The sequence below is a fragment of the Neodiprion virginianus genome, chromosome 5, assembly GCF_021901495.1.
Source record: "Neodiprion virginianus isolate iyNeoVirg1 chromosome 5, iyNeoVirg1.1, whole genome shotgun sequence".
NCBI classification, from domain to species: Eukaryota; Metazoa; Arthropoda; class Insecta; order Hymenoptera; family Diprionidae; genus Neodiprion; species Neodiprion virginianus.
This window is the reverse complement of record NC_060881.1, coordinates 31,723,236-31,750,036: the sequence shown is the minus strand read 5'-3', so window position 1 is coordinate 31,750,036 and position 26,801 is coordinate 31,723,236. Positions and strand designations below refer to the sequence as shown.

The 26,801-nt window shown below is 37.1% G+C and overlaps 2 protein-coding genes across 5 annotated transcripts in view; one reads left to right on the top strand and one right to left on the bottom strand.

The window, feature by feature from the left end:
* LOC124304671 (uncharacterized) overlaps positions 1–26,801 on the top strand; it is a 210,947-nt gene that overhangs the window by 165,646 nt on the left and 18,500 nt on the right. The window contains exons 8-11 of the mRNA XM_046763186.1: positions 1,209–1,374; positions 23,173–23,301; positions 23,630–23,745; positions 24,703–24,937. Of these exons, the coding sequence (XP_046619142.1) occupies positions 1,209–1,374; positions 23,173–23,301; positions 23,630–23,745; positions 24,703–24,937 (646 nt within the window). The remainder of the gene's footprint in view (positions 1–1,208; positions 1,375–23,172; positions 23,302–23,629; positions 23,746–24,702; positions 24,938–26,801) is intronic.
* LOC124304669 (uncharacterized) lies at positions 5,975–12,581 on the bottom strand. Of its 4 annotated transcripts, none has more exons than XM_046763183.1 (4): positions 12,123–12,581; positions 7,894–11,553; positions 6,965–7,355; positions 5,975–6,895 (listed from the first exon to the last, which is right to left on the bottom strand). In XM_046763183.1, exons 2-4 carry the CDS (start codon positions 9,958–9,960, stop codon positions 6,591–6,593), a joined length of 2,763 nt encoding a protein of 920 aa, XP_046619139.1. In that variant the 5' UTR covers positions 9,961–11,553; positions 12,123–12,581; the 3' UTR covers positions 5,975–6,590. The 4 variants fall into 4 exon arrangements, with proteins under 4 accessions (XP_046619139.1, XP_046619140.1, XP_046619141.1 ...); XM_046763184.1 differs by having other exon boundaries at positions 7,894–8,722; XM_046763185.1 differs by lacking the exon at positions 12,123–12,581 and having other exon boundaries at positions 7,894–8,722; positions 9,168–9,291.

Here is a 26,801-nt window from a genome sequence, read left to right as displayed (position 1 = left end):
CGCTCGGCTGCAGATACTTTATTCACTGAATCTGTCAAACGTTATCCCTCTCTTTGGTTTCAAGTTTTATACCCTTGGATGGATATACCTACACCCATCAACTTCACCGGCAAGATTTTACCTATACGTACCTACTTTCAGCTTGAATTCAGGAACGCAATGAAATCAAACCGAATTCCACTGGAAAACCTGCACTTTGTTGTGCAGGAAGAAAAAAGACTTTTGTGACGTTGATAAAAATCGTACTTGAGTGAAAAGAGACAAGGAAAAAAAAAATAGTAAGTTTTTAAGACGGTTCTAAAGCCAAGTATTTTAAGCCGATTTTGTATTCCTTATGTTTGTGCAGGCTAAAAATGTGGAAGCTGATCTTGAAGTCTGTAAAATGTTTAGTTAAAGTTCAGAGAATGTACTTTTTCCTTTTATTTCATAATAAATAAATTGAATCACGGCGAATCCTGCGGAGCGGTGATTTCCGGAATGCGTAGGGACTTGGGGGTAAATTGGTGTAGTAATTAGTAGCCAGTGGAGGTCAAAATGTCTTTAGAGTTGACGTTAAGGGTTCAGACCTCGGTCCATTATGACAATTGCAAAACACAGGCCTGTCCGTTTCGCCTTAAACCCTTGGAAATTTTATTCAGGCATTTGCTTCCATGTAAAACCAGAGTACGTACATACGTATAAAGGAAATCCAGGGTAAAATTTGCACCGAGGGAAAGAGGGTCACTAAATTGCCGAAGAATGACTGTCTGTAATTGTAGAAATGCTCTTGGAACCCTCTCGAATTTCACTCAGGAACACATTTCACATCCACTAGTAGAATATTAAGCTAATTGAAGCTTTCGAGAAACGATGCTCTTCCGGTTTATTTCTTCTTTTATCTGGAAATGGACCCTTCGCATAATAAGTTCCAAGCAATTTTTCAGTCCAACAAAGCTGAAACAATTAATTCGAGACGATCGTGATAGTCAATTTATGCAATTATAGCCAAATAATTCAGCAATTTGAAACTTCTTTATTGACAATTTAAACATCAAAGCGTTATTTGCATTCTGGAAAATTTCCACTCAACGCTATTACTTCCTTCCTCTTTTTCACGTTGATTTTTCTCTCTTCTTCACGCCGTTAGGTACGCGGCTAAACGTGTTTAAAACGCTTTCTCGTTTCTCCCTTCGGCGTAATTATAATTCACGTTTTGCTCCTGTTCGCAGAGTGCGACTGGGTCTACGAGGACACGGATTGCCGGAAGGAGTGCGTCCTGGCGAGTCCTGGATACCCGGGAGTCTACGCTCCGAACACTCGATGCCGCTATCTCGTCACTTCCGGTCCCCACGTGGCAGTGACCATCAAATTCACGGCAGTTTTGCTGCCATACAAGTGAGTAGAAAAACTAATTGGATGAACGAAAAAACCTCAGCTTGGTTCTAGGAATAGTCGAACTGGCGAACATTTAAAAAAAGGTTTGTGTCTGGACTAAGTGTCGGTAATATGTCGGTAAAAAAATCTGTATCCAGCACTCTCCTTGCAAATTTACTCTCGATAACTCAGTTCAATTTGTCAGATGTTCGAATACGAGACACAAGGGAAAATTTTCAAGCGGTGAACAATAACGAGTGGAAAACATATACATCTGAATTAAATATGAAAAGTCATGTGCCAAATTTTTTAAAAATTGGTGGAAAGTTCTAAGAATCGTAAATGTTTTTTGAAGTTTAGTCTACCATAATTTCGTAACCAGAAGTCGACAGGTGTTCGATAAAACTGTGTCAAATCTTGATAAAATAATCGATTTTTTCCCTTAAATTTTTGTTTATTCGAAATTCGGAAGTAGTAGAAGTTTGAAAAGTTTAGTCACACTTCTCTAACCGAATATTTCATGTATGACTAAAATTTCGTTCAAGACAGTTGAATCGTTTCTTTGTAATTCAAGATAGACAAAGTGATTATTGAAAATTTTAACATTTCGCCATCCCGTGACTGTAAACGGTGAAAGCTTGAAGGGTGTTTCAAAATCTGTAATAATTTTTGCCACCGCAAATTAGCAACACTCCGTCCTTGAACCGTCCGCAACTCTTCTTCTTGGTTTCCATCTCTCTCTTTACGCGACAAATTAAAACTTTAAGGAAGTTTCGTACCTCGGTTCCTCATTTACGGACGAAGAAGACCAGCCAAGACGGATTTCAACAGTCTTAAGAACTTTTCGAGCATACCGTCTGGATAAAAAGTATCCAGACAAAAGTAATGACGAAACAAAGATTCAGACGTGACTCTAAAATCAACTGAGCTGAAATTATTTCAAGTGATATAATTGGCTCTTTAATAACACAGAAATTTTCAAACTTCCGAAGAATTTTTACCGAAAGATACGAGAGTGGCTAAAATTATTATGCGTAACGATATTTCTTTTGGTTGAACAATCTCGCCATCTCGACAATTTCAATGAGTTTTTTTTTTCTATGCAATGTAAATTAATCCTCTACCAATCACTCCAGATCAGTCATTTCTTCGTTTTTTGTTGGTTATTTCATCAATTTCCGAAATACTTCATGGAAAATTGATAACTCTGAGTTCTAAGTGATAAGCTTATGTGACTGACTATATTAAAAAGAGAATGAACGTTATTAGAAAATTATTAAAAAATTTGATCCAGTGTTGTATAGGAAATTAATTCATAAATGAAACGAGCACCTTACTAATTAAAAAAAAGAGTAGAACGACATTATATCAATAATTGAATTTCATTCGAAATTTTTTTCAATTTTTCGATTACTGTACCAAGTAAAAGAGAGATTTTTTTTTTTTTTAATGCAAAATTCGCCTCGATCAATTTAATTCAGTGTCACTTTTTGAGCCCGTTTCTTCTCTTTGCACGATTTTTTTTATCCTGACTGTACGACTGAAACATACACTTGAAAAACCCACTTGAGATGTCCTTCTTTCAAAGAAGCAGGTTTCGCTGTTTCTTCACGGTTTGTCCAATTCCGTGGGGCGTTTTTCGTGACGTGCTTCGCAGGATAAGGTGGTAAAAGGACTTGGAATTCTCGATCTCACCTTCCTTGCTATTTTTTTTTGCTTCTTCCTTCCTTCGGTAGTACTTTTCCTAAGTATTAAGCCTTCATGCTGATAAACCCAAACCGCGATAATTTCAGGTCAGATTTTGCGAACCGTCAAAGAGACCCGGTTATATTATCCACTCTATGCAGATCCCTGCAGAACATGAACGGAAAACCGTTTTCAAGGATTTTTAACAGCGGGTTAAAAGCACTAAAAGCCTGAAACCTGGATCGTGAAAAATTGATAGCGATCCCGATACCTTCCAGAGAAAAAAAGGAAAGGAACAAGCGGGTGGTGAAGGGTTGGAAAAAAGCCGTAACACCGTGATTCGTAATTTCCTTCGTCTCGCCGATAATATCATCCGACCTTCAACAATCGATTGCAATATTATTAAAAGTAAAAAATTAGATCAAGTCACCGACCAAATAGAGCAAAGAGAAATTATAAAAAATTTTAATCCGAACACAAGATTCAATCGAAGAATATTGACTTCGATGAAATATCCCGTTGAGTAATCATTATTTTTCTGAAAAATTATAACCATCATGTTTGAATGGAAATTTGTCAAATCATCGGGCTGTCTCAACAGCTCATCGGCAAAAAGTAATTGCAAGGAAAGTGAGCGAAATAAAAAAACAAAAAAAAAAAGCAAATACAAAAATAAATAGGGGTAAATCTCATACTTTACCGCAAGCATGCTTCGACTATATGATATACGATACGAACTTAGGGGGACGTGAAAGCTGAAACTAAAAACTACCGTGACCGTAGTTATAATAGTTGGGAAAATTCACTGGGCGGGCGGTAAGTCAAAAAGTTGAGTTTCTTTTTGTCTTCTGTTTGTTTTATTTTTATTTTTTTCTTTCGTTCCTTTTCTTCGTCATTTTTTCCCGTCTTGTAATTTTGTCTCGCCGAGTATAACTCCGCGGTGTAATTACGAGCCAAGCGTGTAGGTACGCGACGGGGAAAAAGAGGGTGGAGGATTTTGTCCAGATAATAACTGTCCCCCCGCTATATATATATATATATACATGTACAAACTGTAATATTTTTAACCCACAAGCTGGAATTTACAGCTAGGGATGTACTAATAACTTTTATTAGACTCTCGCCTTCCGTGTATAATTGTCCAAAAGCGTCGCAGGTTTGCCGCGGAGACTAACCACATTTTATACACGTATATATGTATACTTTAGAAGCTGTTTATATAACCTTCCGAAATAAAACGAGCTTTACTCAACAATTTTGCCTCGAAGAATCTCCTCAACGCAACGGTCGTTTTATTTCATACGCTCTGTTTTTAATTTTTACTCCACTCACCGTTCAAACCATCGTCATCATCATGAAAATACAACTTTGTAAGTGTAACCGAGTTGTATCACTTATTTATTTTTTTTTTTTTTTCTAGGTTTCCCGTTTTTCTTTACCGGCCTTCAATGTATTTGATTTGAGATTACAAATCAAATATATGTCAAATTGCCTCGGTGTGGGATTTTTTAATTTTTTTTCACTACCGTCTCGTTCCTTTTCACTTCATCTTCAGCGCTTTACAGTAAATGTATATAATTTGAATGTACATAATATAAATGAAAATTTATTTTCCAACCTGAGAAAGGAAAGTTTCTCAACCTGGTTTTCTGAAGGTTATTAAAATGTAATTAATTCCAAACTCATAAATGAATTACTTAATGAACAGCTTAATTGCCCTCATGAAACATGATTCAATTAATTATTCATGGCACAGACTAGCTCCAGGCTTCGGTCTTCTCTCCTCCTCCCACCCTCTATTCTACTTCCTCTTCATTTAACAAAATAATCAATATTTCACTTTGCCTAATCCTCGGCTTTATCCAATCACGAAACGATACCGTCACAGTTTTTCATTGAAAAAAGTAACGTAACGATCACAATCTTAATCCCATAAATCTATCGATCACGCGGATAGTCGATCGATCCTGTAATTCGTTAAACTTCAAATTACCAAGTTTTTTCAAACGAAACTTGTGCGATTTTTTATCGCTTCGCACTGTTTTACGCGATTGACGAACCCTTCGAATTTTCTTTACCCAGCAGGTGCAAATGACACACTTGAGCTGATCGATCGGGAAAATTTGACGTGGAATTTGTTTACACGCGTGTCATAGCTGCAAAGCATATTAGCTTTCGAAGGGTTAATTATTTACTTTTCCTACTACGCCTGTTTATCGAGTGTACATTACACGCGCATTTCCGTCGAGTATTCGCGTGGATGGGCTAACAGGACGAACAGTTCCACTCGGAGCCTCAAACAATAATAATCGACCCGCGAATCCTCCGTTTCCGGTCACACATTCACCAGTTCCTAATTGCTAATTACCAATCACTAATCACTGGTTACCAGCCGCTCGACTATCGGCCACGAATTGCTCGCAGATTTGAAATTCGATAACTGCATGGAGAGAGAAGCCCGAAAGCAACTCGTGCCTGACGTGAAAAAGGAAGAAGGAGAAACAACGCGAGAATAAATGTGAAGATGAAGTATATGTCTAGTTGAAAAAAATTTTGAAGAAAAAAGTTGATACAATTTTACCGACGTACAATATCGTTGGAAAATTTAATTTTTCCCGTTTCGGATGAGTCGGAAGTTGAATTTGAATGAACGAACGAATGCGGACAACGGCGAAAAGCTTGAGAGGTAAAGTTTCGGGAGGACTCCGTTGGTTAACAAGATAAACCGCATGTAAGAATTCATCTGGAGAGAAAACTGGGCACACGACGGGGGAGTTTAGAGGTGATAATCTAGTCGGGACGGCAGGGAGTGATAAAAATAAAAGAAAAGCATAAATAAGAAGTTTCACGGAAGGATCCTGTTGTTCCTATTTCTCTCCGGCTGAGGTGCCGCGCCCTTTTCATATAACATCCGAGGGGCTTACCACTCTCATAATGACTGTCCCAAGTATGACACCATTGCATATGTATTTCACATATTACATAGTTATTACACTGGTATTACATGTATGGCATAGGGATTACAATAGTATTGCATGTATTGCATAAGTATCCCATAAGTATTGCACGTATTCCACAGATAGTGCACAAGTATTACATACGTATTGCATATGTATTACACATAGTATTACATGAATTACATGACCATTGCATGACTATTGCATACTAATTATACAACTATTACAAGACTATTACATGACTATTATATATTTATATAGATACACATTATATTACTGTAAGATGAGTATTTCTCAGTATACCTATTAACAATGGTTTTTGTCTCACTGTCATTAATTGCATCCCTGAAGTCTTGCTTGAATTACATTAAATAGTTTATTGCAACTATTTTTTTATAACCTCTTTTACCCTCTAAATTTCATAATAAAATTTGCAAATCAACCTTTAAATATAGTAAAGAATAATTCAACGCAACCATAATTTATATATTATAATAATATTCTCTGTATATTTATGCTAATAGTACTCTGGAGAGGTTAACGATACATAATTATATATATTTTTTAGCAATTGAGACGATCTTCAATTAACTTTTAAATCACAGCGTACTCTAACAAATCAGAATCACTGAATACATGATGACGTCTTCGGTCAATTTTCGGGTTGCTCAGAATTAGCTTTATTTGATCTCCTGTTACATAACTTGTATCGTCCACATCTGGAAAAACGAATATGGAGCTCGACGAATTCGTCACTTTTCGCATGAATTTGACTTCATAATCTTCCTCGCAATCTCTGTCTCTTGATTGGATACTTTTAACAACGCCGATGTAGTATTTTTTGGTTTTTTTGGTGAGAAATTCGATCAGCACAAAATTTCCGATATTTGCATCTTTACCTGAAAATTCAAAACGTTGTAACCAGACGTGCAATGATTTCAAATGAAATTTTTTCACAGCAGTATTACCTTGGAGTGAAGTTGTAGGAATAATCTCGAGGATTAGTTTCAAAACTAAATCCGAATAAAAAATATGCCCATCAACTATCTGTGGTGTTGGTAAAGTTCGCATATATCCAGAAATGCATTTGTAATCATGTGACCCCACTGGTGCCGGACGGAGACTAGAACTTATTAATCTATACCAGGTACATAGTACGCCAATACTTTCATTATTGACGTCAGCGCTTAATCTGGAGTATTCTCTTTGTGGGTCTGTTTTTCCAGTTAGATAGACGAATCCAAGAACAAGGCCTACTCTGTATTTCGTTTCTGCCTCAGTGTCTTCTCTAAAAAGCATCCATGTCCCTATACTTATTTCCGGATTCTCTTCGACAGTATTTGATCTAGTAGCTGATTCCTAGAAAAACAATAACATTATACGGAGAACCAAGAAGTTGAAAATTAACACTTTTTGTAGTCATCACAACGACAGGATGTGCCAATGATGGAATCTAAAAAATTTATGAGGTTGAAGTTCGTAACGTTAACGTAACGACACATTATTTGAAAAAAAACTATGTTTTTCAACTTCGTAATTGCTTTACAGAGGCTGTAGTTCTGATGTGGGTTGACTTTGCTTGATTCAAGCCACTATTTATTGATTACTGCATTTCTAAAAAATTCTAAAGTTGCAAAATGGCGATTTTCTTCAAATTGTATCGTCTCGTTAACGTTACGAACTTCAACCTCCTAAAAATTTAGAATCTCAACCAATTGCCGCATAAATTATACAACTCTATTCGTTGGGGTTATACATTTACCATAGAATAATGCTGCATTATATTTTTTTTCTAGGTGTAGGTAGGACATTTTCCGCAGTATTTTAATGAGTCTGGGTCATAAGGAAAGATATTCATTACTTATTTAGGAAGAGTTAATATCAAGCTAATAAGTACCTTCTTGGACAAATGCGGCAGTTCGATTTCTCGTACTCTCTGAAGTCTGTCGCTACTTAAACGGTGCTTGGTTTTATTAAGCAGCCAACAAATGGACGATTTTCTAACGACGTATTCGGCTTGCGACGAATCACGCACGACTGCAAATGGACTCGTTTCATTTAGTTGAACTGTTTGGGTGGAGTAATTTTTGAGTTCCAAAGTTCCTGTTACAGACTGCAACGTAATCATATCATGTTCAAGTTCTGCAGATATAGTGTCTTCATTTGCGCTCTCCGTTTCCTCGCTGATTTCTTCGCTGTCAGATTCGTCGTCTGAGTCTAGTTGAATAGACTTTGCAGAAAAAGGCAGTGTACATAAGATATTGTTGAAAAATATACCAAGGTTCCCGAGATCTTCAATAGCTCGACATTTCGCGTCTTCAACGGTTTTCTGTATTTCTTGATTAGAAGGTAGTGGATATGTGTTGACATTGATTACACTTTTTCTCTCCCTAAATCTTGGAAATATAATATTTTCTGACTCTTCGATGATGATTTCATTTTGTACTTGAATTCTATTGAGACGATGAATGATGTCCATCATGCTGCAGTTGACAATAGTCGAGTACGTGGATGACATTGAACGGACTTGTCGGAAAAAGCTTTCACATGGTTGACTACTATATAAAGATGGCAGGAAGAGTTCTGGTTGGTCCGAATCTCTCAGGCGTATGATGACGTCAATAAGCGTATGAGCATTTATTTCAATGCATGTGTAACAGTTGGAAGTTATAAAATTTTTGCCCAAAGTGTAACTGTCATTTGCCGAAATCCATGCACGCCACATCCTTAAACAAAACACAGAATACCAGATGCTAAATATTCTTTCCAACGGCGTTAATTCAGAATCGATGTATGAAACTACGGTGTTATGTAGTATTTTCAAATACTGACATGTTCCTTCGCTGCCAGGTACTGTATCATTGAGTAATTTTCTGACATTTTCTTGACATATTTTTTGAACAGAAGGGAAATTCATTTTATCCTTTGGGTCCAAGTCAGAATAAGTTATCTGGTGTTTGTCTTTAGATTGTGACTGTATCAATAGTTTCAGGTGACTAACAGTCGCTATATTGTTTCCCATCGGCAGAACAATTGAGTTTTTGATGAAGCGATTTCTTAGCTTTGTACCAATGTGTACAGTATCCTGGCAAACAAAGTACTCACTGCAAAATTCACTGTTGAACCATGTCCAATTTTCTTTACCAAAGAGTAAATCAAGATTCGAAATACCTATTTGGCTTTCAATCCTCATCGCTTTTAACAATCTTGGATCACCATCCGAAGAAAATCCTAATACTCTTATTCCGAATTGCTGACATTGTTCGTAAATAAATTGGAATCTGTTAAGCACGTGTTCGGCTGTGAATTTATTGTCGGTTCCAAATATGCACAGACAAAATGACGCCGCATTTTTTTGTAAAGGCTGTGCCATAATTGTGTACGCCAAAGAAGCAATTGGAATATTTTGCATCGTTTCTTCCATTACTTTTGGTGACGTTGCCATGAAAGATTTGCACTTAGGCATTCCATTTTTATCTGTTGGTAATACCAACCCAATTAATTGGTTAGTTTTTGGGTCATATTGCACGGTGCCAGTAATACGCGTCGCATCTTCGCTTACCCATATGACTAGAGGCAGGTCGGCCTTGATTAAGTAATTTTTCAATTCCTGCAATCGAAGCTGCCCTTCAATGATGTCTGGTCCGTTTTCTAACAAATACCGACTGACAGATGAGGGGGATGGTAGAGGCAAGTTCGCGCATAACGTTTCGTACGACAATCTTCCACCAATCATGAAAATATACGATGCAAACTTTTTCACTGTGCAATCGTATCTGTTCCCGCAAGATTCGGCCTGACTTTGTTTGTCAGAAATTCTCATCAATTTTCGTACTAACAAGTTACTTTTACTGTTTTCATTGACTGTTGGACAAGACTTCGTTAATTTTTTCGATGCCGATTGTGCTAATAAATTTTTCACGCAATCCTTTAATTCTGCATTATATTTCAACAGCAATTCCATTTCGTTCAATGTTGGAAAATAATATGGAATCGTTCTCTCTGTAGTAATACTCTTCACTCTTTGTCGGTAGGATTTGTCACTTCTAGTTCTTAGATCTTTTTTAATTTTTTTTTCACAGTCGGAACTTTTTGTATCTATAGTCTTAGTATTTTTGGTATTACTAGTCAATGGGGTTGATAGAATTTTCTCGGAACAAAGAACCCCTTTTACATTATTCCGAGGTTGAATTCCCCCTGTAACTCATCATTTGTACTTTCAACTATCACAGCTTGTGATCTAACATCCGATTCATCATTTGGCTTGTCACGTGCAGATACTTCGAGTTCTTCATCGCTTTCAATTCGATTTTTCGACCGTTTAGTAGGTTTCGCTTCCGTTTCGTCATCACTCTCAATTTCTCTAGTAATATGCCTTTTTCCCCTGCTTTTTTCAATTTTAATAATATCCCTTCTTATTTCAACGGGTGTGACTAATTTCACGTCTTCGATAATTCTTGGTAAATTTTGGCCGAGCTTCTGGTTCTTGTTTGCGATACTGTCGCTCAAACTAGCATTTGTATTCCAGTTATCATTGTCATTGGTGCCTTTATCGAATACATCCGTAATAAGTGGTTGAACCTCGGGTTGAACCTTTTTACAACTAGAAGTAAAAGCTGTAGTGTTAGCGACGACGTTTTTGAGAACATTTGCTGTATTTTTTTCCGCCTGACCCGATTTTGTATCAATTTTATTGCTATTGTTATGCTTGCGAGGAAATAAATTTTCCTTCGAATTTTCCACAGGGTTCAAAGTCAAATGTTTTTCCTTTACGTGCTTCATAAAATTTTGACATACCCAACGAGTTTTCCTCGGTACTGATTTCCCGTATTCGGCTTTATGCGCGGTAATTTTAGTTTTACACAGGCAACACGATATTTTCCCCGAATAGGTAATTTCTTCGTCAACGTCTTCTTTGACAGATACCTCTATATACCGATTTTTAGGGCTTTCTAAATAATCTTTGAAGGTTTCTTCACCATCTGGTTGCTTAGAAAACCAATTTTTAATGAGCATGTATAATTGATCTTCTTCACTCAATAAGTCCTGTGATTTTCGTGACTGTGGATCTGATTTTTTTCCCGATACAGCTTTTAGCGTTTCCTTGGTTTCTTTTTTTGCTTTGATGTTAGTTAATTTTTCATTAATATCCTGTTCGGCCGTAGCAAAATGGTTCAACCCCTTTTCTATAATATACTTCTGAATTTCGAAGAGGCAAAACCTATGTCCTCGTAGTATGCGGAATTGTTCAGGTGTATTACTGTAGATACCGAAGAAGTCTGATTTTGTGTAACCATCTTCGCCTAACAATCCCAGCATGTCAGTTTGGGCAAATTTCTCCATTTCTAGAAAGGCTTCGCTTGAAAGGTTTTTCAGAGCGGCCGCTGAATCGAAACCCAGACAGGTGAGGAGATGCTTCAGGTACAACGGTGGATCAACTCCAAGTTCCTTCCTAATTACGACCCAAAACTTTTGTTCTTTAACATTTCCAGCGATGGTCTTCGCCATACTCTCCTTTTCTGCCTTGCTCGCTGATTCCTCCATGCCTAACTCCAAGCTAGTTTTAGATCAAACATCACAGTTACCTGCTGACATTGTGAATGTCAACTAGAGTGATTGATTCCAAAATATAGTACAATTTGTGACACTTCTGGAATGAACAATGAGTAAGGAACCAGGACAAACTGATAGAGATCTGATTTCTTAGAACTTTCAACGAAATCGTATGTTTTCATGAAGTCAATTGAAAAACGCATAATTATTGAATCTATTTGGAATTTAATTGAAATAATTGATAGTGTGTCACAATTTTTGAGCACTTGTAGATGATTCTGTCCTGCACTATGCGACAGTTAGGATTTTTCTTTTATTTTTCATTTCATAAATTGGTAGGTGGTAAAAAAATTAGGTCATATTCTTTCTTTTCTCTTGGATTGACGCAAACTTAGAAGCAATACAACGGATCGGAAATTACAACAATATCACGTCACCCATGCTAAGGTATATTTACTTATATTTATATAACAAAAACCGCTGAAATTCAATTGCCTGTAACTTTTGTACAGGTCAGCAAGAAATAATTGAATATTTGCCAGATCTAAGCGACAGATTAAATTAAGTACGTACCTTTCCGTCATTCACGTGTTGTAGCCGGCAGACTCACACAATCAAGTCGAGAAATAACGGTCCATAGGTTATACAAACAGTTGCCAATACGAATTTCAAGGTTATGTCACGAATCCGGTAAACACTGTAAAGCGCATGCGCTTGGTACTGCGCGCGCAGGTATTACATGACTATTACATGCTGTATTACACAGGTATTTCATGGTATTTCATGACTATTGCAACCACCATTACATAATATTACACGACTATTACATGGTATTTGCATGATATTGCATGACTATTACAGGGTATTACATAACTATCGCACAGTATTACACGGCGTTACACTACTATTGCATGATATTACACGAATATTTCATGGTATTGTACTGAGATTACATACCATTGCATGGACATTACATTTGCAGCTGTCCCAACTATTACATGAGTGATAAACCCCTCGATAACATCATAATGTCTCACAGCTAGAGATGAAATTTTGTTGAAAAACTTTACTCACTTAGTTCTTGTATTTTTATATTAAATTCAAACCGAGACGGAATATCATGAGCCTGATATTATGCATTATAAAATGAAGCTTCGACGAAGTTTATTTTCACTTCTTTGATTCGGTTTTATCATTCCCTCCGATTATAGTTTTAATTTCATTTATCTTGTTTCTCTATCGAGTTTCACCGCTTTTAATGTAAGTTTCGTTCAAAGAAACGTCGATAGATAGACGTAATCGAAATTAGATCATAAAGAAACACGTGCTGAAAGAAATAATTGAATGAAATAAAACTTTTGAATGAAATGCCAATTAATGCGACAGCCGGATTGAATTGTCAAATAGGTAGACGGAAATAAATGGCTGGACGTTATGTAGATACTTCGACGTGAGGTGCTTGAAAATAATTTTCGCGTGTCTTGAAATCACTAACATTTAGAACAATAGAGAGATGAACAGACAGATTGATAGATCGATAGACAGACGGACGCAAATACTTGGATGATGTATTGATCAAACAATTTTATAAAAAGTTATTCCTCAGCTGAATCAACGAAAATTCATGATCGTGGAAAAAAGTGTTCTTCTGTTTCGAAATTACTGACAATTCAGAACAAGAGATAGACAGATACGTCCATAGATAGACAGTTGCAAATACTTGGACGATATATTCACCTAACCATTTTTCGACAAAGTTATTCCTCAGTTGAATCGATGAAAATTGATGATCGTGGGACAAGGTTCTTCTGTTTGAAATTACTGACATTTAGAGCTATAGATAGATAGATCAATAGATAGACAGTAGCAAATACTTAGACGATATATTCACCTTAGCATTTTGGACAAAGTTATTCCTCAGTTGAATCGATGAAAATTGATGACCGTGGGAAAAGGTTCTTCTGTTTTGAAATTACTGACATTTAGAGCTATAGACAGATCGATCAATAGATAGACAGTTGCAAATACTTAGACGATGTATTCACCTAACCATTTTTGGACAAAGTTATTCCTCAGTTGAATCGATGAAAATTGATGATCGTGGGAAAAGGTTCTTCTGTTTTGAGATTACTGACATTTAGAGCAATAGATAGATAGATCAATAGATAGGCAGTTGCAAATACTTAGACGATGTATTCACCTAACCATTTTTGGACAAAGTTATTCCTCAGTTGAATCGATGAAAATTGATGATGGTTGAAATAGCTAGCCTCGAATAGTTAGATGATAAATATTTGAACGCTAGTAAAAGGAGTGAGGTAGGTGCACAGGCGGTAGCAGCAGCAGCAGCAGCAGCGCCACGACGTTGATGGGGTTTTGTACGGTGCTCACGTATTTTACGTTATGGGATAAGCTGCGTGCCGACTACAAGCTGAGCTCGAGGTTTTGATGGGAACGTGAGGATGTCCAGATGTCTCGTATTAACCAGGTTCAATATACCCGTGCAACCCTTAATCCAGCCACTCTGGCATCCGGAAGTGAAATTTACGGTACCGCAGCTCCGTTGTGCCACAATTAGAATTCGATCGACTGTGAGGAGAATATAATTCGTTGAATTTTTATTAAACGTTTAATTCGGCGTCTCCCCGTTAGCAGAATTAATTCGTGATTAAAAACGGTATCGTCTAACTTCTCGAGCCCCGAAAATGTTTCAATTTCTCATCATCCCCGGGGGGGATTTACCTCACGGAAAATTGGCGGCTTAGCCTCGGAATTAATTTAACCGACGTTTCCGATGCAAAAGACATGAAAAATTCACCAATGTCCCGTCACCTCCTCCGCGATGTTTTGTTGACACCGGTTCGTGGAATCCCGCTTCTCTTACCCACCTTTTAAAAGCCTCCATGGGCCAAGGGGCAGGGCCGAGGTAATTAATTCGTACGTGTAAGTGTCAGCCAAGAACCAACGAGTACCCTTGGGCAGAGATATATGTCTCAATTTAACCGGAGTATCCTACGGGATGCTTTCTGCCGGTATAACCGAGAGGGACTCCAGACCAACCCAACCCAACCCGACCTCCCTGCCCGCCCTTTCCTCTCCAAACTCACGGCCAATAAATCCCATCTCCTCTGCATAGCCGGGGCGTTACACTTTTCTTGTCGAACAGCCATCGCCCAGCCTTCGAAAGCAGACATTTTTCGAAACCTCTTGGGAAAACCACTCCGAAAAATGAGCCTAGGAATAACACCCTACCTCCGAACAAAAAGGCCATACAGTTTTCGAACTAACGAAAGTTTCGGGTTGTACATACTTTTTTTTCTGTCTCTCTCTCTTTCTCTCTCTCTCTCTCTCTCTCCCTTGTTACGTAGACGTTGATAAATCTCAAGGTTTCAAGCTCATTGATTCTCTGATAACAATTCTGTCAGTCTCTGACCATTCGGAAAAACATATTTTTTTTTTCTTCTTTTCATTCAAGTATATCTCAAATTCAGTTGAAGAATTTTAGAATTTAGATAAAAAAAAAAAATCATGTTCCCAGTCAATGACTCGGTGGAAAAAAAATTGCAACAGGATACGTTACGTTCGTGTTTCGAAGGCTTGTGTTTTAGGAGTCGTAGACACTAATAACTGATTCCTAATCAATTCTTGACTCGAAACTTGAATAACATCGAGTCACTCTGTCAAAAAATAATTCTCATTTCGAGTTAAAAAAAAATATCTTTATCCTCTGATGAAAATAACAAAAAAAAAAAACAAAAAACGACGGTAAGTTTAAAATAGTCGCGTATCGATATAAAAAAAAAAGAAAATACAATGTTTCCATCAACAATCGCCATCGAAAATTCGCTCTTAAAAATTGTTTAAAAAATTTCCGTGTAAATCGACAAAACGTAAACAGCGACCAACCGATTCCTAGAATCATTCGATAACTGAGGTATAATTATTTGTTGATCAATAGTCTGAGGTAATTTTGAATAACGAATAGTTATGAGCAGTGTTTTCCAAAATTTCAATACATTCCTGCGGTGAGATGTACGCGGTATGAAAACAGCAAGTATTTCATTTCGCGCAGAGGTATCTCTTGATTATTCTAATGGATAACGGCATGCCAAAGACGATCGAACAGTCTCGTCGACGGAATCCGACCGACAGATTTTGGCGAGAGGTTTGGAAGATTTTGAGGAGCCGCAGCTATCATCGCGTCTGGCTCTCTGGATGATATATTAATGGGTAGATTGTTCAGGGGTCGTAATCAACTAATAACTACCCGGGATCGGAACCCGAGTTTCGTTCTTACCTCTCTCTCTCTCTCTCTCTCTCTCTCTCTCTCTCTCTCTCTCTCTCTCTCTTTCTCTCTCTCTTTCTCTCTCCTCTCGCCACCTACCCTCACAGATACTCTGGTCCCCGACCCCCGATGTCATTAATCACGGATGAATGTCAAGAGCACGATTTAGGGGAGAGGAGATAAATAAAGAGACATGTAGACTGTGTGCCCGGAGTGGCTATCATCGCCGAACGGCAAATTTCATTTGACGGACACTTTTTACACACCGAGGGTGATGGCTTTTTCAGTCACGTTATGTGCCACTTCGCTTGTTACAGATTCGATTCTACTTCTAATGCGATTTATCTTCATTCGGAATCGTACGAGTTTCTCGACGTTCATTCCGTTGAGAAGATTGGGGTGTGAAAATTGTAGATTCTTAACAATTTTATCGCCAGACGATCGTACGTTTGGTACTTATCAAATTATTATCGATCGACGATGTCTTTGATAAAAAAAAAAAAATTAAAAAAAAAAAAAAAAAACAACTCGGATACCCTTATTTTGTTGGAAATTATTTAAAGATTCTTAAAAAATACTGTAGATTCGTTTGATTTCGTTCTACGATGGCTCGTTTTGTTCGGAAAAGAGTTTTTTTCTTTTTTTTTTTATCACGTTGATATCGTTAATTGTTTAATTTTACAGCGTTGCACAGATATTAATTACGATCGGTAAATAACAGCGTTGAATTTACTACCGAAAAAATAGCGAGAGTTTTTTTTTTCATTATGAAAATTGAACAAATCTACTAGATTTTCAACAAATCCAAATTCATTTGAAACGCCGCATCGTTATCTGACCTTTCGATTACAATTCTAGAATCTTGTGTTTACGTATTTCGAAAAAGACCTTCGGTGCTTATTCATATTATATTAAAGAATATTTTACAACGACTCTACGGACGACTGTCTGGTAATAAAATGAATAAAAATATAAATTTCTGGGCAAACAGTCTCCTATATATTTTCGTTTACTCGAACGTAATTTGATCTATCCTTCTTTTCTTGACAACTTTCTCATCCCAAATCCACACTCGTAATGTTAACGAGGCTTCGCGGCTGCTGAAATTTTTATCCCTGAGTTGAAATAATTTATTTCAGTACTGATAAATAATAATTATTGATCTTTCATTGCTTTTCGAAATCTTCGTTTGTGGTCGGATGAAAGTTTATTTAACGCTGGGTGATTTTTATTCCGTTCGAATAAAATTTACTTTCCGAAGTCAATGGAAATAAAATACGGTTGTTTAACCATACATTTTACACAGCATATATATGTATGTAAATTATCACTTGAAGCAATTGGGCAAAATGTTAAAATTTGGTATAATTACAAAACGAGTTTCCTTCGTGCTATTTAATAAAATCGATCGATTCGCAAGGACGTAAATTGACCACATAATCCTGACCGAAAACGATTACCTCGAATTCTCTTCACCCTAACTAGGGGATGTTTGTCGTAAAACCCTCATATCTCTCTTCCGTTACTTTCCCTCCATCTCTGGGCACGTATTTTCGATGAAAAATATCCCCCCAATTATATCTGCCGAGGGCCGAAGAAAACACGTTCATCCTATATTTTGAAAAGACTGATTAATCGTCGCTTATACCTTATCGTCGTATCTTTCACGTTCGTGGGAAAAAGAAAAAAGAAAACCGATAGTAAATATAACATCGAGTAACAACGCGTATAATACTTTTCTAAAAAATAAATATATTGCGTTAAATTTTATAAATTCTCTGTAGAAATTTATCGACTCGGTTATATGATATGATGAAATAAGAAAAGAAAGAAATCGTATTTAAGGGAACAAAGAGTTTGGAAGCTAAAAAAAAAAAAAAAAAAGAAGAACCAATGACTTTTATTCCAAACCGAAACGACCCGCTTTATCCTTTATCACACGTAGTTTAAGATTAAGTTCCCCCCCTCGATCCTCACCTTTCTTCCTTTCTCCCTGTCTTTTCCTTCGGAAACTCCGTCTTGCCTGGATATAAAACTTATACCGGTCCAGAGTCGATCTGAAACTGAGGCAAAAACAAAACAAAATGAAAGATAAAAAGAGAGAGAAAGAGAGAGAGAGAGAAAAAAAAACACATTGAGCTCAACACTAAGAAAAAAAGAAACTTTCGTTTACGATCAAGCCAACTTTCGACATCGTTAAAAGCATCGCGTCGTCCCAAAATTGCTTCAAGCGTTCGAAGCTCCGAGGCTGGAATAAAAATGAATTTTTCGATCACTTTCTATCCCGTTCACGCTACAGCGAAAAAAGAACAAGATTATAGATAAGCACGCGGATAAATTTTTTCGCACGATCCTGACGAAGAGAATAAAATAAATCATAAAAAAAAAAAAACATGATTTTCCACCTTTTGATCTGTTCAGATAAATCTTCCTCTTTCTCTTCACACCTTCGTTAATTTGCGGTGAAATGGAAAAAAAAATGAAAATTGTTAACGAGCAAATTGCAATGAATCTGATTATTTATTTAAAAAATTCGTGATCAGTCAAGCTTATCTTTAGAAAGAACAAACGATACTGTATAATAACGACGAAAATTTTTAATATCCAACAATTTTACATTCCTTTTTCTTGTTCTGACAGTCGATATCACTGCATTAGATTGTACAATAATTTTAGTCAATAAAGTTGAACTTTGCGTAGAGAGAGATTCAAGTGTGTTTAGAATTTTGCATTGTTTTAATCCTATCGCCATTCTTAGATCAACCTCATCTTTACGGCATCGAACAAACGATAAGTTACAATTTTATGAAATAATTTGAGTCACTGAAACCATGAAATAAAAATCAAATTCTGTAGTTACGAGAGGAGAATATTAATAATGTAATCAGTCTGAATGTATTGACGAATAGTTGATTTAATGCCGTTCAATGTTGATTACACTGTTTAATGAAAATCCGCTACATCACCGAAAAATTATAGATCTGTATAATGAGCTAAATTTCTATGCCAGAGTAAATTTATCGTTCTGATATTACGTTTTTCGCACTAATTACCTGCTGCTCGATACTTGTAATATTTTAATAGAAGATAGAAAATGGTCACGAGTAGAAGCAAAAAAATAAAAAAAAAAAAATAAAAAAAAGCTATGCGAATAAAATAATATAACATTGAGGTAAAATTTTTAGTGAAAAGACGTAAAGAAAGCGCAAAGGTGGCGGTAATTTTCACCGCTGAGAACAAGTATCGCTTTTCCTCTTGCGTAACGTGCTGCCCCCATCCTCCTCACCTTCCGAGCTTTTCCCATCCTCCCTTGGATAGATGAAAATAAGTGTTTTCCTATATCGCGAAGCAGTCGCGGCTCTACCACGTGTGTTCGCTTCGCCACGTGATGCAGGTTGCAAAACGTGTTCGCATCAACCTCGGGGTAAATCGAGCATGATTTTATCCATGTATAGGACATTCCGCGTGTAATCGACCTAGCCAAAATTCAGTTCTTTTAGAAAGTACCTGGGTGATAAGAGTGTGGGATTATTTAATCGGTTTTACACCAGTCTGGAATGAATGAATTTCTCACAGGAGTTGGTAGAGACAAAAGAATAGAATTGGAAAAAGAATTGATTCATGCACAAGTTTTGCATTTCTTTCTCGAGCGTTTTTTTAATGATCTAAAGCCGATCGACGTCGATCATAGAAAGTTTGTTACATAGAGAGGACGCTCTATTCGCGGATAAGTCTAACTTGTCCAACAGACCTTGGTCTAACTATTCGGTATTCAAGTCACAACTAGAGGGTTTGTGAATTCTTGCAGATTTTTATTCGAAAACGTTCAAATGTTCGCAGATTTCAATTGATCGTAAGTTCTGTTACTCCTACAAATGTAAAGATCGTGCAAAAGGCTCGTTACACAGAGAAGACGTTCTATTCGCGGATAAGTCTAACTTGTCCAACGGACCTTGGTCTAACTATTCGGTAGTCAAGTCACAACTACAGGGTTTGTGAATTTTTGCAGATTTTTATTCGAAAACGTTCAAATGTTCGCAGATTTCAATTGATCGTAAGTTCAGTTACTCCTACAAATGTAAAGATCATGCAAAAGGCTCGTTACACAGAGAAGACGTTCCATTCGCGGATAAGTCTAACTCGTTCAACAGACCTTAGTCTAACTATTTTCAAGGTATTCAAGTTACAACTAGAGGGAATTTTTGCAGATTTTCATTCGAAAACGTTCAGATGTTGGCAAATTACAATTGATCTTAAGTGTTATTTGAACAGCTGTAGAGATCGGACGAAAAACATTTAAACACAAAAGAATTTTTGTTTCAAGTGAATTTTGAAGTTCTAATAAGCGAAAATCATGTGGAGGTCTCCAAAACTTAGCAAAAAAAAAGCAACCGAAGAAAAAGCTCGGCTTATTAGATTCCTCAAAAACTATACATTTCTTTGATCTCAAAATTTTTGAAAATACTCCCGTGCTGTTGTAAAACAATGTACAGAAATTTCATTATTGGATCGTATATTTCAATTTAGAATAAATGATTTTTCTTTCTGTTTTTTTTTTTTCTAGTAATTTTCAGCGTGAAAAAAATAACAACAGACTCGGACTGTATCACAGTTTGGTATTTATATTTCAGAGCTATTTACAACATGACTAAACATTTTAAAATAAATGTGGAAACCTACGCTTTTCGTTTTTTTTTTTTTTTTCTTCTTCCTTTTGCACTAACACAGGAATATTCTTCAAAATTTTCAGTCTAAAAAACGTACGATTTTCGAAAAATTAGTCGCGGTTTTGCCAGATTGATCACACGTGGAATGCTCCGTATATGCAAGACATATTGTACCTACGTTATCCACGTTGCACGAGACACGCACGGTGTTGTGCATGGGTGGAAAAAGTATCCTCCTCGTAAAAACTGTGCACCGGAACAACGACCTTTATTCACGAGGTAAAAGCAAACGTGAAACAAATTTATTTATTTATTTATTTTTCTTTTGGTTTTTTTTTTTCCATAGCTTTTCTAGCTCCCCGGGATCTCTCTCTCTCTCTCTCTCTCTCTCTCTCTATCTCTCTCTCTCTCTCTCTCTCTCTCTGTCTCTTCTCATATTCTTTTCAAGTTTACGTTTCCGGATCGAAATTCTGTATACAATTCCGGAGTGTCTCTTCCTTTTTTTTTTTTTTTCTCCTCCCTCTTTACGTACGCATACGCGGAACTGATTTCCAAAAAGAAACAGGCGCGATGAAAAATGAAAGAAAGTTTAAAAGTTGGAAGAAAAAAAAAAAAAAAAAAAAAAATGAAGGAAAACTAAGGCGGCGTGATGGCTGGACGAGTTTTTACGATTTTCAGGAAAAGGTTCAACCATCCTCTACACTTTACTACCATCTATATCCTGTAAAAAAAAGTATCTATGACCTACACACATATCCTGCATCGCCGGTATTATACGTATAGTTTGGTAGGTGAACAGAATGACAAACATAACTTTTCGCAGGAAAACTATACATCCGAGATCCCAATCGTAATTCACTTTCAAACCATTGACCAAGCTAAAAAGAAAATCCATCTATATCTTCCTCTCTCTTTCTCTCTCTCTCTTTTTTTCCCGCGCTTCTATCTGCAGGTTTGATAAATCAACGAATGTCTATAAATTTATGGATACAATATATATACGTATACATATATATGTCTTATGCTCGTGCGGGTTATAAGCGCAGATTTTCGCATCGCTCGTTCGTTCGAAACTCCTGAGAGATAATTTTTTTCTTCCAAAGTCGATAATATACTGACAAAGTTTATTGAAAATTGTTTCGGTCTCGAGTGAAAATAAAGAGAACTTCTGTCGAATAAACAAATTCAAAAATTAACGATTGCAATCAGATGGCGGTAAAGTATTTTGTTTTTTATTAACTTTGTTTTTTTTTTTTTTTCTTCTTTATTTTTTCATCTTCCTCTTCACGGTTGTGACATTTTAAGCCTCTTAACTTCCGAAACGAGTCGAAATCGACCGGGAAGAACTGTACGAATGACAAATAACGAGAACCGGCGAGCGGAGAGAAGCCTGTCAAATTGTCTGTCGCCAATCTAGCGATCTTCCATTAATCTGAAAACCTTCTCCGAGCACTTTGATCCCCGCGGTGTTACGAAAGTGCGAAGAGGTTGGGCAAAAAACGGGGGGGGGGGGGGGGAAAGAAAATCGAAAAATAAATGTCGCCTCGTCTTTTTAGGGGAATCTGAAAAAAAAAAAAAAAAGAGAGAAAGAAAAAAAAAAACAATCGTCGCGGTCCTTATTTCCGATTTCCTTCGCACGTTTACCCAAAAATTATAAATCGACGGTGAAAAATTTTAGGCACGAAAAATCTGGTCTTAAATATAATTTCCAAATATGCGGTAATTTTTTTAGTTTTTTTTTTTATATGCAATATGCAATAATTCGAAGAGAAAAAAAAAAAATACACGAATTTTAGCAACGTCGAATTTAGACGATTGTTTTTGTTTCGCTTGTCCTCTTTTTTTTTCTCTCTCTCTCTCTCTCTCTCTTCTTTTCCCCGATTTTCAGACTCGAACAACACTTCGTAAAAGTTTTCCCAACTCCGGTTTACATGTATAATCCCACTCGTAAACGTCAACGTTGGAAACGTTCCGCATGCCGAAGCGTTTTCGCGTGAGGTAAGGAGGGAAATTTTAGAGCATGAATAAAATAAGGAGGAGGGAATGGAGACCCGGACAGGAATAGAGTCGTTGTAATTATTTAAGACATTCCCAAGTTTCGGATGCCGAGAGAGAGAGAGAGAGGGCTTCGCTACGGTATTCTCTAAGGATCCCATCTCTCCCTTTCTCCTCGATCGCTGCTCTCATTCTCATCTCGTGAAAACCCTCGCGGATCAATGACAAATTGGCCTTATCCTTTATTTTCCATTCCAAATTACGATTTCGAAGCGAAACCGCCAACCGTGAATCTCTGTGAATTTTGTAAACACAGTCCGTTGAAAGATTAACGTGTGATTAAATTTGAACGACTCCTTGACACGCCTTTTGAATTCTTCGACGGTTAAAAAAGACATCTTCTTTCGATTTTGCTTTCTACGCGATGTGAAATTTTCAAGCGTTAAGATTGTGAGATTGACAATAAAATCGCTATGCCAAATTAGTCGTCGTTATCTTGGTCGACACTTTTTTTTTTTTTAGGATGAACGCATTTTTTGAGCTTCCAAATCATTTCCACGAATAAAATTCACCGCGGAAATATTGATAAACGATTTTCTCGTTTTCGTATAAGCGTGCTTATATCCGTCAATCAAGACTCAACGAAACATGTGTTTTTGTTTTAAATTTTTTGCAGCCACTGTACCAGCGACTACATCGCGGTTTATTCCGGCCCGACGATTTCCAGTCCGGTATTAGCGATGCTCTGCGGTAATAAGAAGACCTCGGTTACACACGCAGGGCAAAATATCTTGGTGGAATTTAGGTGAGAAAAGAATAAAAAAAAAAAAAAAATCAAGTCTTTATCGGAACAAATAACTGCCCGTATCGATTTTTCATATCGATAACTAATTGAAGAATTTTCTCAGTTTTGTTGAAACTTTTTTTCGTTTTTGGTTTTTTTTTTTTTTTTTTTCTGCACAGTTCTCCCATTTTTAGGTGTAGTTTGGAAGAAAAATGGAACGCGTCTTTTATGCTCGATGCGTTGGGTGAAATAGTCCTGAAGTAACCGTAAATCGTGAAAGTCCACTTTGGCGCAATAATTACTGCCAATTTTTCCAGCCCCTTCGCATTGATCAACCCCTCTGCTTCAGATCCGGTCCGGGAGTTCCGCCCTTCGACTACAACGGCTTCGTGGCGACCCTAAACTTTCAGGAAATAACGACAGAATCACCAACGACAGTAGCGACGGAGACGACGAGCAGAGCGAGTAAGAGGCTGTGTTTTTTTTTTTTATCTTTGACGAGGAGAAGTCACGCCGTAAGGTCGACTGATTTGATGAAAAAAAAATTCTACGCATTCCTTGGCCGAAACGAAAATACACGTCTTTCGGCGTTTCAGCGAATGGGCGTTTCTTGGGAAGAGATAAAAATGTTGAAAACCCATTTTCGACGTTTAGTTTCAACATTGCATCAAAAGAATTCTTAATTGTCTTCCGTTGGTTTCTACACCACTTGTTTTCCGACAGTTCAATTTCAAAAGTGTTGAAAACTCGGTTTTCTATACTTGTTTTCAACATTTCAACATAAAAATGACAAGATCATACTTTCGGTATTTGTTTCAAACAATGAAAAAAATAATGTTGAAAATTCATTTTCAATATCTAGTTGCAGCGTTGCATAAACTGAATTCTTGAAACTTTTCAGCATATCAACAAAAAAATGTTGAAAACTTGATGCGTTCGATGTTTGTTCTCAACAGTTGGATTGAAAAAATCTTGAAAACTCGTTTTCGATATCTGATTTCAACATTGTAACGACAAAATGCTTAAACTTTTTTACATGTCAACAAAAAATATTGAAAACTTGCTTTCGTTGTTTGTTTTCAACAATTTGATGTAAAAAATGTTGAAAACTCACTTTTCATATCTGTTTTCTACATTTCAACATAGAAATGACAAGTTCTTATTTTCGATATTCGTTTCCAACGTTGCGAAAAAAAAATGTCGAAAATTTCCTCTCAATATTTCCCTTCGACGTTTCTTTTTTGGCCGATAAAAGGCCATCGCGCATAAAGTAACACACGGGTCTCTCAACATTTTCCCAAAAGTGTAGGAAACATTTCTCGTCGAGATTAGCCTTCTCTGTTTCGTGCCATCTCCTTGTCGGTATATTTTCCAACATTTTCTTACGAACCTTTGACCGAAGAACTTTTCCTCGACTCACAGACGACGTCGGAAAATTTGGCAACGGCGGAGGCGGCGGTCCGAACATTCGGACTCACAATCAGGATCATCGGAGAGAACATAGACTAAACAGCTGCGACCTCGAGGTCAGAGGCGACGAGGTCAGGGCTGGAAATCACGACACTAGGGGAAAACCAAAATCAACCGCTTGTCGACTCGTTCTCAGGGGTGGCTCGTACGATTCCGTCCACGTGTCTTTGACCAGCTATAATTTGAGGTGAGCAGAAGCAGCTTAATTTTCATTTTTTACCGATTGCGAGCTTACCAAGTCAAAATATGTCCTTCGTAATTTTATCTCGTAGAAATTTCTTAACCACATTCTCAGTTACTTTGACGACAAATAATAATGGAACCCGGTATAAATCCATCGTTCGATTTGGAAGTCGAACCATTTTTGTTTTGCAACTAGTTTTTTTTTTTTTTTTTTTTTTTTACTTTTTTCAAGTAGGTACACTTGAGGACAATGAATCTGAGACGGTTAATTTTTCACACTAGACAGTTACGTTGGCAACACGGAGAAACCTGCAGCGCCACAGTCGGCCGAGCGCGAAACTAACTCAATCTCAATAAACGTAACAAAACCCATGAGCGTCGAATCTAACGTTAAAATAAGTGTCAATCCGACAAGTAATTATTCCAAGGTCTAGATTCGACGGTCATGGGTTATGCTAAGTTTATTGAGATTGAGTTTGTTTCGCACTCGGCCGACTGTGGCGCTGTAGGTTTCTCCGTATTGCCAACTTAACTGTCTAGTGTAAAAAATTAACCGTCTCAGATTCATTGTCCCCAACTGTACAATATTCCTTCCTGCGAGGTTTGAATCAATTTTGCTCTAAATTCCCCGATAAGAATTCTCCGCGTCTTTGCATTATCTGTGTATAAATGTCCGACCAGCCTGCAGGCTAGTGCATCAAAAGCTGCAGCTCGGCAAACCGTGTTATCGGTTTTGTCCGCAGTCAATCAATAAATGTATCAAAACGGCGGACGGATACACAGAGGTATAGAAATATGGCTGACGGTTTCCTAGTCTGAAGTATAAATAAAATATCTCGATCCATTTTACCCTCCATAAAGGTGGATATGATTCGATTCTCTATTATATTGACGTTGCAAACGCGAACCAGAAGCCCCGGTCTACGGATAGATAGGTACAAGTATACATAGGTATACCTATTCATACGTGAATATATACACGTGAATGGGGGGGGGGGGGAGCCTGTATTTACGCTGCTGATATTCTCTGTGTTCCGGAAGCTTTACCTCCGTATGCGGTTGTCGGGAGAAACTTTGTTCCTTCTAACGAAAGATAAAAAACGACGAACGAACTGCCTTGAGGAAAAACAGAAAAAAAAATAAATAAAAAAACAACAAGAAAGAGAGGAATCAGCAGCTGAGAAATGGAGCGTTTTCAATATTTTGAAAGCTTATTTTACGCTACAATTCCGTTTTGAGTTTTTCAATTTCTTGTCTGCGATCATCTCGCGTCGTACTTATTTAAGCGATAGATCTTTTAACCGAGACGTATTTTTTTTTTTTTCGAAATACCGTGACGAAAATTAATGCGAAACGTGCCACTTTCATCGCCTCGGTGACACGCGTCGAGTTTACCTCTAACGGTACAAGATTCAATTTTTTCATTTTCGAGTTTCATCTCTAAACTGTACGGCAGCTATTTACCGCAGGAGGAAATTGCCTCCCTACTTCCCGCCTCTCTGCGTAATAATTCTTCTTCTCCAGCAGACGAGAATATTTTCAGAAAACGAAGTGGGGAAAGAGTAAATGTGTAAATCTTTTTTTTTTTTTATTTGCTCCCTACTCTTATTTTCGTATCATATATTACATATAACAGGCTGCGAGTATTAAACTTATATCGAGAAAACAAATTGCGTCTGGATTTTTTCTCTGTTTTCTTCGTAACATTTTCCTCCTATCGTTATTATGCACGTTCCGTTTTTTTTGTTTTTTTTTTTTTTTTCTCCTCTCTACTTGTACGCGAATTAAATTTTTTCAATATAAATTCCACAGTCTTCTTACCAGTGATCCATCGATTGATTTTGTGTTTTTTTTTTTTTTTTCCACAA